General features: G+C 51.0%; 1 protein-coding gene across 1 annotated transcript in view; it reads left to right on the plus strand.

The window, feature by feature from the left end:
• RBP1 (retinol binding protein 1) overlaps window positions 1-11298 on the plus strand; it is a 24310-nt gene extending 13012 nt beyond the window's left edge. The window contains exons 3-4 of the mRNA XM_006734194.3: window positions 9107-9208; window positions 11054-11298. Of these exons, the coding sequence (XP_006734257.1) occupies window positions 9107-9208; window positions 11054-11107 (156 nt within the window). The 3' untranslated portion in view covers window positions 11108-11298. The remainder of the gene's footprint in view (window positions 1-9106; window positions 9209-11053) is intronic.
• The last annotated feature ends 1943 nt before the right edge of the window (window positions 11299-13241 follow it).

The following is a 13241-nucleotide window of genomic DNA, read 5'->3' on the forward strand; positions in this document are numbered from 1 at the left end:
CCCCCCCCCGCCTCCAGGGTGGACTTGATAATAAGCTGAGTCCTTGCCCTGGCTCAAGTAGCAGGCCCCTCTGCCTGCCAGATAAGCAAACATCCGGATTGCACCAGGTCTGGCTGGTTGAGGCCACAAAGATGGAAAGTGCAGGAAAAGAGAGGCTGAGTCATCTCCCCAGTAAATTCTGGGGTTAGAGGTGCAGGGTCAGGTTCCATGGGGAGGGTCATGCCGAGAGAGTCCAGCCGGGCAAAGCTCATTTAGAAGCCTCCCTCATGCAGCCCTTGGCCTCCCTGCAACTCTCCAGGCTGTTCGCTCTGCCTGGGATGCCCTCATTCCTCTTTTCCAATTTCTACTTAACCTAACTCTCATGGGGTTTTCCGGTGTCAATTCCAGCATTACTTCCAGCATTAATTACCTCCTCCTGGAAGCCTTCCCTAATAGACCTCAGTCCCTATTTCGGAGACTGATGCGATGCCTTTGCGCTTCCACAACTACCATCACCTGCCTCTACCCAGCACTTGCCATTCTGCTGGAATTCTCTGCTTGTCTTCTTCTCTCATAGTCTGTGTGCTTTTGAGAGTAGGGTCCTCGCCTCACCTGCCTCTTTTTCCAGCACCCAAGGCTAGTGTGCAGGTGTCAAACCCACAATTGCCAAATGTTTCCTTGCACAGAACCATGCTGGAGAATCCTGCTCATTCAAGAATCCTCTGAGATCAGGTAGCTGCAGAGCACAGTAGCCGAGAACATGGACTCTGGAGTCAAATCTCATCTCCCTACTATATGGCTGGGTGACCTGAAAGCCGCAGTCTCCACATCTGTAGGATGGCAGAAATATAACTGCTCCAGAAATAATCCTCACTGCTCCAGAAATAATATCTTTCTGGAGCAGATACCCCATGCTGTGTTTAATACCCTGCCCAGCACGTAGTGAGTATTCAGCACATGGTGTTAGGGGAATGATGGTGCTGGTGACAATGACGTGATGCTTTTACTTCCACCAGGAAGCCTTCCCTGCCCCTCCCGGCTGGGTTGGGTACCCACCACACAGCCCAACACAGAACACAGTGGTGTTGATGCCAGTTTCCCTGTCTGCCATCCCCCCAGGCTGACCTGCTCCGTGGTACGGCTGGGCTCCAGCCCAGGCTTCAGTCCCTAGATTGGGACTCTCGGTACTGGGTCCCTGGATTGACTGAGCACAGTTCCACATGGGCCCTGTGACCTCCCCCAGCCCTGTTTCTCTCCTCCCCATCCAGAACGTTGGCCTCATAGGACCTTGAGCTCTCTGAGGGCTTCTTGTTTTAAAATTGATCCTGGGTACTTTCCGGAATGTTTAAGGAATTTTAAAAATGACATGTCAAGATTAGTCTTAACATCTTAGCATTTTGTTTGTCCTAAGAATTGTTACCATTTGTCGTTAGCTCCTTCGTGGCATCAGCATTGCATTCTTTCATGCCCACAAAGGCCTTGTTGTGGCTTTACTGGTTTGTAGTAGTTGCTTTTAACAGCTTTTATGTCTCTAATTACTCGCTCACATTTTAAGGCCTTATTAATTTAGTTTTAATCTGCTTTGAGAGAGAATTGGCTTCCCCCACAGCCCCCGAATGTGCTGATTTTAGATAATTGCCAGCCTCCTAGGAGGGGGTCAGGAGAAGAGGAGTGAGTACATCGCTCACCCAGTCTCGCTTCATGGGCAGCGAGTGGACTTCTCCGCCAGAAAGAACTGGATCCAAGTGATGGCTCAGCCCATAACCCCTAGGAGACTTAGGCTCGTTGCCTAACGAAGTCTAATACTAAGCCTAATTTTTATCAGCTCTCAAGCTTAAAGGTCAAGTGAAACAGAAGTACCTGGCACTTGGCAGGTTCTCTGTTACCTTCCCTGACCTTCCCATTTGCTCACTCATTTAACACAGGCACCAGAGGCTGAGAACCTTCTTATTGTCCCAGGAACCCTCAAAGGGTGAAGCGCGCTTTAAAATCAAACTCCAGGAGGAATGGCCAATTTGCATCTTTTAGCAATTCACATCATGTACAGGAGGCGTCTGGTCACTGTCTGGTTTTTCCGTCCCCACCCCTTCCAAAGTTTCAAGAGCACAGGCTTTGGAGTCAGACCTGGGTCAATCCGGGCTCGGGCTTTTGCACACATGGCTGCCTCCCTTCTGACCTGGCTCTGGAACCACAGAGACAGTAAGGTTCAGCCCCAGCCATCTCCAGGGGGGCGGTCCATAAGCACAGGGCTTGCTGGAGCTGCGTGGGCAAGTGGGGAGGGTTCCGTGATCAACCGTCCCCCTGCTCACTGGAACGGGTGTTTGGGGCATGTAGGAGTTTTAACAACTGTCACACATCCCTGGGAGGCAGGTTGAGTCCCACTCTTTGTAGACCGCGACGGGTCACTGCCAAGAGATGCGTCCATGCAGTGGGAATGGTCTGTCACTCCCAGTACAGGTCATCTGCATGGGGCAAGGGGGCCTCGGGACCCCTGGGCCGTGCTTCCTAAGCAGCACCAGCTGGGGTTTCTAAGCGGTCGGGGGAGCTGGGTTAACGGCTTTTGAAGTGACAGTTTCCCTTGTCAGGTTGAGGCAAAGCTGTCTTCATTCATCTGTAGGTGCATGTCTTTCTGGGAAAGCCGCTGACAAGGCCAAAGTGTTAGAGGTTATTTGGTTTTTGGTTTGTTTTTTTTTTAAAGATTTTATTTATTTATTTGACAGAGAGAGACACAGCGAGAGAGGGAACACAGCAGGGGGAGTGGGAGAGGGAGAAGCAGGCTTCCCGCGGAGCAGGGAGCCTGACACGGGGCTCGATCCCAGGACTCTAGGATCATGACCTGAGCCGAAGGCAGATGCTTAACGACTGAGCCACCCAGGCGCCCCAAGGTTATTTGTTTTTAATAGAAAAGATAGACCGACTTCACTTTACAACCCGCCGCCCTGGACTCCAGCCCTTTTGCAGACCTGCAGGTCTCTGTGGTGAGGATTACTTAGGAAAGGAACTGAAGGGGTGCCTGGGTGGCTCAGTCCTTAAGCGTCTGCCTTCAGCTCAGGTCATGATCCCAGGGTCCCGGGATCGAGCCCCGCATCGGGCTCCTTGCTCAGCGGAGAGCCTGCTTCTCTGTCTGCCTGCCGCTCCCCCCGTGCTCTCTCTGTCTTTCTCTCTCTGAGACAAAGAAATAAATAAAATCTTAAAAAAAAAAAAAAAAAAAGGAAAGGAACTGAAGGTGGCCAGACTCCCCCTTGTCCTTGGAATTGTCTGGGCTTCGTTTCCAGGGTGAGTCCCAGAGCCCATGGTGGGGTGGGGGCAGCACTGCCTATCCTCGTGGTTTGTGCCTTGTCCACCTCAGTCCCCACAGGCATATGCCTTCCCATGCCACTTGGAAAGCATCAGGAACATTCTCTTGCCTCGAATTCCCCCATTAGGCTCTGGTTAAATGGATTAAGCAGCAGTGAGTGTCTGACCTGGGAAACTGGGTTGAATGCCCTCTTAAAGACCCTTTCAGACATGGCATTCACAGGGCAAGCGAATCCTTGTCCCAGATGTTCCTGCTCCTGGCCCAGCGAAGGTGGCTGGCTCTACTGCAGAAGGAGGTCACAGGGCGAGTTCTTAGGTGCTGGGGAAGGTTGTCATCAGGGGTTATCACAAGAAAACAAGGGACCGTTGTTTCTTACCCGGTCTCCTTCCAACATTCCTTCTTTCCTTATTTCCCTCATCTCTTCTTAGGTCATCCTCCCCCACTCCCCGACTCCCCACCCCTCTTTTCTGTTCTTAGGACAAATCTGATCCTCTGGGGGAGTGGCTGGTTTATGCCCACAGGATACAAAGCTTAAAAAGAAAAATCCATTCCCACCGAAAGTGAACATAGGAGAGCCAAGTGGGAGAACTAAATCACCTTTTTGGAGCCATCACTGCTATCAGGGGGAAGTCTCCAAATGGATCTTCTGCTGAAACAAAAACTAATTAGGTTTTAGGGACGTGGACATTGCAGTGCTCCCGGGCGCCCAGCTCAGCAGGCAGCCCCTGCAAAGTCTCCTCTTGGGTCTGGGTCCAAGGCTCCTGGAAGGGAAGGAGCTTCTGAAACATTTAACCATGCTGAATAGCCAATCCATCACTCCCTCACAAACCTCCAACTTCAAACAAAAGCCTTTTAGTTATGGTTCAACTTGGACCAGAAAATCCCCTCCCTATCTAAACTCTGGATGCCTTGATTACCATGACTTAGTGCCTCATATGCCAGCCCTGTGCATTTTATGTATTTTTTCTCTCATCCTCAGCACACCTTAGGAAAGTAGGTCTCTTGGTTGTCTAATGCCACATAGCAAAGCACCCCAAACCTAGTAACTGAAAAGGGCAACCATGCATTCCCATGATTCTGTGGGTTGATTGGGCAGTTCTGCATGTAGCTAAGGCTCGGCTGGGGTGTGTCAGTTCTCATGAGGTAACCTCTCTCTTGTCCTCCAGGCTTCTCCCCCTGGCCTTTCTCCCCAGTAGAATAGGCTGGCCTTCCTTGAAGCACAGTAACTCAGTTCCCAGAGGGGAGGGTTCTGAGAGACCAAGCCCCCAGCGTTCATGTGTTTATAAAGGCGCTGCGTGCATCATGTCCCATTGGCCAAAGCAAACCAAACGGCCAAGGCCAGGGTCATTGTGGGAGGGGACTTCACAAGGGTATGAATATGTGATTCACTGGGGGCTACCCACGGAACAGTCGGCCACAATACATAACACTAATCCCTCTTTCGTAGATGAGGGCACTGAAGCTCAGAGAGGTGACTCCCATTGCCCAGAGTCTTTCCTCATAGCTAGGGACAGAGGTCCCAGGTCTGTTGACTCCAAGGAACATGCTCTTTGCTGACAGTACTGGGTCAACCTGATACAGGTGGAGGGAGTACCATGAGAGGGGGCAGGTACCAGGAGCCCAGTGTAGATGATGGCTGACTTTCCAGCCCTCTTTAACCTGGAGGACAGCCTGGCAGTTTCCCCGGTCCACAGGGTGAGTGCCCTCCTTGATGGTTCCACCCAGCAGATCAGAGCCACGGGGCTGTGTGCGGGGACAGGCAGCGCTAGCAGGCATTGGAAACATGCTGCAGGCCACAGTCCCAGTTTGTAGCCTCACACTGTGGCCCCATCTACCCCCCAGCCTTGTTCCTGCCTCTCCTTAAGCCCGGGACAGCTTTTACAGCACTAGCTTGCTTGTCCTTACTCACTGTGTTTGGAATGCCTTCCCACTTAAAACAAAAAACAAAAAAACTAGTTAATGTTTCTTGTGAGAATGAGGAGCTCTCCCAGGCACCATAGCCACTATGCTTCCCCTAATCCTGGTGCCAACCACACTGGGCTGTAAGCACCTGGCACTTCTCTGTCTGCCCTTTAGGACCCACCTCTGGCTCCCAGCAACCACACCCAACAGTGGTTGGACTGAACCGAAAGGTGCTCTCCTGGGGGGCGGCTCAGAGTCTCAGCATAATGCCCAAGTGTACCTGCAGGCCCCATAGTCTTCAGCAGATATCTCCAGGTACCCTGCCCTAGGCTGGGAAACATGGGGCACGGAGTCATGCAAGGCTCATGTTCCAGCCCAAATTCTTTCCTTGTTAGCTGGGCGACCCTGAGAAAGTCACTTAGCATCTCTGAGTTCAGCCTCAGAGACTATTCTCGTCTCTGTTCTGTCTAACTCACCCAAGGTCAGAGTCAATAGGAACTTGAGGTTGAGAAAGTGCCTTTGGAAACTACCATAGCATTTGTGCGTTAGGGATCCTTCTTTTAAAGGGGCCTGATTGGTAGGGCTCTAAGAAAGGGTTCTCTATACCCAAAGATCCTTCCACCCACTCCTTATATCCCTCCATCTCTCAGGATGCCTGAAATTCTGCTATCCATCATTCTTTTGGTAAGGTATTTTATTATTTATATCCAAATGGTCCCCATTAAAAGATGTCAAATGATCTAGAAAGGGTAACATGTTAGTTCAGGAGAAAAGCCTGCCTTACCATTAATGAACATCACTTTCAAGCTTCATGCCCTGACATTGGTGTTGGAAGGTAAATAGGTGTGAGCTTTCTGGGGATCAAGTTGGCAATACTTATCAAAAGCCTTAAAAATATGCATACTCTTTAATGCAACAATTCTTCCTCTGTAAATTTATTCTAAGAACATGATGTGTTCAGGGGCGCCTGGTGGCTCAGTTAACATCAACATCCAACTCTTGATTTCGGTTCAGATCATGATCTCAGGGTCGTGGGATCGAGCACCATGTGGGGCTCTGCTGGGTGTGGAACCTGCTTGGGAGTCTCTCTCTCTCCTTCACCCTCTGCCCCTCCTGCCTAACAAAAAGAACATGATGTATTCAAAACTGTGTATACCAGGCAGTCTTGTTTATAATAGCACAGAATAATAACTAAGAATACAGAATGAGCTAAATAATAGTATGCATATACAATGAAATACTAGCGAGCTTAGCCTCCTGGTCCTGTGACCAGTGCACAGTCACATGGGCCACAACGCACAGAAGGGCCCCTCACTGGTTTAATGCTCTGCTGTCACCATCTTAAAATTCCGAATCATTTTTTTTCAAAGGAGCCCCTCATCTTCATTTTGCACTGGGCGCCACAAATTATGTAGCCATTTCCTGAATATTATGTAACAATTAAAATAATGCTTATGCAGAATGTTTATTGAAGGGGAAAATTGCTTCTATTAAATGAAGAAACTAGGGTACAAAACCATAAATGATGTAATCCTAATTTTTTAAAAACAGAAATATATATATGCATTAATAGAACAAGAGAGTGGACATAAATACATCAAAATGGTAGAGTAATTATCTCTGAGGAAGCAAGGTTACAGGTGTTCTTTTTATTCCTGTGCTCTTCTTTGAGCGTTTCTTGCATTTTCCAGCACAGAGGGCATGAATATGCTTATTGACTGTAATATATCTGGCAGAAGCAGAAGTGTGTATATTGTAACTGGGAACCAGCAATCCTCTCCTGGCCTCTGATCCGAGTCTGGAGCCCTTAGTATGCAGAGTAGACTTCTGGATAAACAAAGAGGAGTACAGTCGACGAAGAAGCCAAATACTCTGACGAGCTCCTTGAAGTCGAGGAATGTCTGATCTCTCAGCCCCCACATCCCTCTGCAGGCCTGGCACGGACAAGGCACGCAGAGAATGGGCATCTTGTCTCGTGGCTTGACTCATTAGTGGTCTCTGCCTGCGACACACCTCATCCAACATCCACTTCATTACGTTCTGATTTGGAAGTGGGACCTTCTGTCTTGGGGCTGGACATGTGCCCTGAGTGATCTCTAGACCCCGGAAAGCAACATCCCGGCCCCAAGTCCTCCTGTGCTGCTTCTACCTCAGGGAAACAGGCTCCAGGACCAGAGGTCAGACTGATTCCTGCGCAGAGCTGGCTCCACCTGGCGCGCTGTGTTCCATCGCAGGCTGCATCCCGACAGCAGAGGGCACCAGTCATCAGCAGGCCCTGGAGGGAGACTAGGGCTTGGGAGAAGGAGGCCGCCGTCTTCCTATAAGGAGTGCCCCCACTCACTGCATACTTCTCCTTCTCTCCTGAATCCTGACTGTCCGAACATGCCCGGGAACCCAAGGACCCTGGCACCTTACCTCTGTAAAGCTAAGGCCTCTGAGTTAATGGCCTCTGGCCCCCTCCTGTGACAGGGGGGAACATGGGGGCCCAGAGAAGGGGTGGACTTGGCTAGAGCCACACAGTGAACAGGGGCAAACGGAGTCCTAACTGCTACAGTGGGGAGGCAGGGCTTATAACGTGGAACTGCCACATAGGGGAAGGCTGTTCCAGGGGAGGTGGGTAGCTGCAAAGATGGGGCATGCCCTCTGCACCTGCACATAGGTCCCAGTCCAGACCATGAGTTCCTGGACTGTCTCACCTCTGAATTCCAACTCCTAAGCCCTGTATTTCTGAGCGAGCCCTTGCCACTCCAATAAGACTGTGAAGTCTCCCATGGACATAGGCTGAGCCCTGTGGCTTCCCTCCTCCTGCTGTCTGTCTTCCCTTCAGCATGCCCAGCAGTTGGGCAGGGCACAGAGTGCTCAGGGAGGATGAGAGGGCTCGAGGGTGGGGAGCAGGGTGGCAGTGAACACCAGCCGGGCAGTGGAAGCTTCCCCCTTATTCTCCCAAGGTTCCCTGGAACCCACCTGAGGAGCTTCCAGAACATGCCTGATGCTACCGCATCTCTGTGTCTTCATCTTATGGTGATCCACTGAAAACCCCTCTCCCCCCGTGTCTCCTTTCCTCTACTTCAGCTCCATTCTCCTCTCCTTCAAGGTCCAGCCCTGTTGCTTCCTCCTCCCAGAGCTTCCCCTTCTCTGACTCTCTGCTGGGATCCCACAGCATCTGGTCTGTAACTCTGGTGACACCGGGCACCTAGGAAAGCAGTGTAGTCTAAATGGGGAGGAGGGCTTCAGAGCCCCACAGATCTGTGTTCTGACCTGACTGTGTCATTGGCCACCTGGGTGAACTTGGCCAGTCCCTTAACCTGCTCTGTAAAACAGAGAAGCTAATCCATGCTCCAATGGACAGTCATGAGGATTTGGAGACAGCACAGAGAGCGCCTGGAAGAGCTGTCGTTGTACCTCCAGCTGGTTATTTACATCTCAGGTCGTTCTCCATGAAGTGGAAAGCTCTTGGAGGGCAGGGCTCGAGTCTTTTAGGTGTCCTAACCCTGCAAAGGTTGAAATAATGGAAGGGAGGGAGGGAAGAAGGAATGGTCTGGAAATGGGCAGGGCACTCTGAGAAGTCAACCTCACCTGCAAGATGCAGGCTGATAGCCCTCTCCCTGCCCACCTGCTGTGTGCCCAGCCTCCGAAGCCCTCCTCCCTTCCCAGCCCCCTACTCAGCCTCAGCTCTGAGATTCCCCACCCTAATGGCCTTTTCTCTCCTAATTTCCCCTTTAGGTGAAATCTAGGAAGGTTTTTATAAATTTTAAAACTGATTTGCATACTGTAATAAGAGCACATGGTGGACAGAGTTAGGCTGCAAATTTTCTGTAACGAAATTGACTTGAGCGCACCCTGGGTTATCAAGGTTGGGGCTGCCCCTCCCCCAGCCCCTAGGGGCTGCTTGCTCAAGGCTGACCACCCTGTTCTTTTGCTTGGCAGACCACGGTGAGCTGGGACGGGGACAAACTCGAGTGTGTGCAGAAAGGTGAAAAGGAGGGACGTGGCTGGACCCAGTGGATTGAGGGTGACGAGCTGCACCTGGTAGGTTGCTGGTGTGTGGGGTGGTAGGGGGCAGAGCTGGGCCCAGAGACTCTGTTCACTGTTGAGGTCCAATGGACTTTGGAAGAATGCCCTGCGGCTGGGCCTTGGTTCTGCTCTGAAGCTTCTCTTCTAAGGGCCTGGAGAAGATGCTTGAGTGACTTTAAAAACCAAGGGATGTGTTTTCAAGGTCTAGGCTGACTCAGTTGTCCAGCCAGAGGCAGGAGGTGAGGAGGTGCATCAGACATGGAGCTAAGCTCTTTTGCATTCCATGTCTCTTTCTGTTCTCTCAGCAGCCCCATGGGCCAGGTACTATTAGGGTTCCTATTTTGGAGATGGGGACACAGAGGCTTACATCTAAGTTACACAGCTAGAAACCGGAAGAACTGAAATTTGCTCCCAAACAATGTCTGTGTTCACCATGCCAAGTTGTGGCAGGCTAGAACCAAGGAGAATTCTTTAAGCTTCTCTAAGACATGATCTCAACACTCTAGGTCAGGGGAGAACAGGCCTTTCTCAGTTCAGGTGTGGGCCTCCAGCCTGGGAACTCTGGTCAAAGCCACTTCTACTCCACCCATTGTCTGGGAGAAGCACACACAAATCTAGAGTAACAGTCTTAGCCCCTGGAGGGCTAAAATAACACATGTCCTTTGAAAGGAGACCTCCCATCACTCCTGCCCCTTTGGAACTGCCCAACTACCTTCCTTTCGAGAAGGAAAAAAAACCTTGTCCGGGTGACCTGGCTTCAACTCCTGACTCACTGGGTACCTTTGAGTAAGTGCCTTCCTTCCCTCAGCCTCATCTGGAAAATGCCATCCTGCCACATGGGGGTTCTGCAAAGACCAGAGTCTGTAAGAGCCCTGGGATGTGTGAGTGCTGGGAGGAGGCAGGAGGGCATGACTTTCAGAGGCAGCTTGGGCTAATGCGGAGAGCCTGGGCTGCAGTGCCTGACCTTGCGCCCGTCTTCTCCCCGGGCCTCTATTTCCTCAACTGCAGAGCAATGAGGGAAGATGATGGGATCTCCACTGGCTCTTTCCGCTCAGTAGTTCTGTGGCTCAATGCCAGAAGTTGCAAACTGAGGGCCTCGGGCCTCTTATTTGGCCATCAGTGAGCTTCAAACTTCTTCAGGCAACAATTTAAAAATTAGGAGATGTCACATAAATATTCAGATTTCCAGCCTCCTTCAAACAAAACAAAACACTTGCAAGGTGTGGTAACACTGTGCTGTCATTCCTCCTGGCATCTCCGCGGGGGCTGCCCTGTAGGCAGGGCATGGGTCTTCTGGGCTGCATTTTAATACTACCTGGGAGCTTTTACTAATAGCTGTTCCAGTGCTCCATCCACTGAGACACTGATACAACTGGTCTAGCCCGGGACCCAGGCATTTTTCAAATTCCCCAGGTACTCCAACGTGCAGCTGAAGCTGGAGTCTCCGTGCTAATTTCCAGCCTTGGCCTGTGACAACCTACTGAGTCCCCTGGGGGCCAAGCCATGCGTCTGGGCCTGATTTCTTCCAGGCCTGGGCACAGACTCTGTCCTGGGCTCAGGCCTGAGGCCCTAAAGCCTTTCGGCCCCTTGAGCATAGTAAGGGAAGGGGAGGCATCAGAAGGTCCTGTTGGCCAGTTTTGAGCTATATCTGTTTCCCAGCCAGCTCTGCCTACAGGGCATAGCAGAGCCCCATCTCCACGGATCCGGTTCAGCTGACTTTCCAAGGAATTGGTTAGTTCCAACCAACTCTTGAGGAAAAATAACAGACATGGAGTATTTTCCAAGTTCCTGCCCCTGCATGCACTGAGCCCCAAGTGTGACCTTGCTCTGGCCAGTGATAAGCATCTGCTTTTGTTTCAGGAGATGAGAGTGCAGGGTGTGGTCTGCAAGCAAGTATTCAAGAAGGTGCACTGAGGCCTGGGCAGACCTGGAGCTCGAGGAATGAGCAGCGTGGACGTGTGGGCCAGTATCCCCTTCTTTTCGCAGCATGGGCCGAAATGTCCAGCCGTCCCCAGGCATCTGTTAGCAGAGGCTCTTTCTTGGTTTTGTCTCTTTTCTTTTCCTTAAAACAAAGCCATCACAATAAAAGTGATTTCTCCCCAAGACATCTGTTTTGAAGAAGCTTCCAAACCCTCCTGTGTTCACTTTTTCTCCGGGGCTTCTGAAGCCATCTTCTCCTGATGCCACCCCTGGGCCGAGGGAGAAATTTATCCACACACCTGCAGATTTAGTCCGGACATTGTACCTGTAAGGTCTTTCCCCACGGGCAGAGGCTTGGGCTCAGGATGTGTGACCTCACATTCAGCTATAGGTGTATTAAGTACCTACCATGTTACATGTCCATTGAGGGCCAAAAAATGTGGTGAGTGCCACAGAAGCAGGAGAAGATGCCCTCCACCCTGGGCACTTAAAGCCTGGTGAAGTAGATCCAACCAACGGAGATCTCCAGCTCCATGGTGTACACATAGGAGATGCTCTAAAAATTATTTGCAAATGAGATGGAACTGGATAGAATTGCAAGCCAAAGCTAGAATGAGGTGAACCTTAATCAAAGTCAGTTTCCAGTTGGATTTGATTTCAGAGGCATCATGAGCACATACTTCACCACCCCCAAAACCATTCCCACCTCATCTATGGGCTGCCGTAAAGCCTTCGTTTTCACAGATGAGGCATAACTTGCAAATCACTCTAGAGGAGAGAGAGCAGCCTCGTGTTCACACTAAAGTGTAATTGACTGCTAGTGTGCTTCTGCATAAAGGAACTCAGGGAAACTGGAGGGTGAGTGAGGAGATGAGAGACCAGAATAGGGAAAACCACTGGGACACGGAAGACTTACATCCAGGACCACTTCAACATCAGTTCTGCTTAGGCTGTGCCCTGCCCCTTATAAAGAGTGCTGGGGTAGGAGTCAGAGGAGTGGAGTTCGAACTCCAACCCCACCACTCACAGGGCAACACCACACATCTCTGGCTCTCACTTCTCAGATCAGAAAACCCCACTAACAATCTACCTCACCTCCCACGAGGTGGGTTGTGAAGCTTGGTAATGCGTACACAACTTGGAGACTGCCAAGCACTAGACCAGAGGCTCTCAGACCTGGCTGAACATTAGAACCACCTGCGGCGCTTACAGAACTCCCTATACCCAGGCCGCTCCTCAGAACCAGTTACATCAGAGTGTCTCCAGGTGGGACCCAGGCACCAGTAGTTTTTAAAGCTCCCCACGTGATTCTAATATGCCACTCAAGAATCACTGCCCCAGACCATTGTTTCTAACCTGAGGGTAATCCAGCCCCTGCCTGGGGTCATCTGGCAATGTCTGGAGATACTTGATTTAACAACTTGGGTGGGGGTTGCCACTGGCATCTACGGGCCAGGCCTGATGCTAAACATCCTACAATGCACAGGACGGCCCCCACACTGAAGAATTATCCAGCACAGTATGTCAAAGGTAAGGAACCCTGCCTTAGACACGTGTAAGAAATGTTGAATGTTTTTTTATTATCCAGGTCATGTCTCTGGCCTAGACCAGGGAAATGAAAACCCAGAATTGCTGAGGATTTTAGAGACCTTTTCATCTTTGCCCTGGTCTGGCCCTGAAAATAGAGCAGTCAACGGCAAAGAGCTGTATAAAGGCCGTTCACTCATTCATCACACAAATGTCTAATGAAGCCCTATTCAGTGCCAAGCACTGAGCTAGCGTCATACCTGCTGGGCATCCAGGAGTTCCCATCCTGTCCCATCCCAGGGATTAAGACCCCCATCAGATCTCCATTCCCGATACGTAAATGCCTGGCCCAACAGTTAGGGTCTGGTGGGGACTCAAAGTGTGGCCCCGTTAGCGTGAGTGCACATGTAACCTAGGAGCCATGCCCCGCCCCCTTGGGAATCTCTGGTCCCAGGGGGAGACTCAACCCCACTCTGATTGGAGAGCTTGACTACCAGGATCTATTTTAAGGGGGCAGCGGGAGCCAGCCGAGGTCTTCGAGCAGGGGCGTGGCAGGATCGGCCTTTCAGCAGAACTAATCCCCGAGCCATTCTCTCAGCGG

The sequence above is a fragment of the Leptonychotes weddellii genome, chromosome 1 (genome assembly GCF_054177405.1).
Source record: "Leptonychotes weddellii isolate Sample4059 chromosome 1, ASM5417740v2, whole genome shotgun sequence".
Lineage (NCBI taxonomy): Eukaryota > Metazoa > Chordata > Mammalia > Carnivora > Phocidae > Leptonychotes > Leptonychotes weddellii.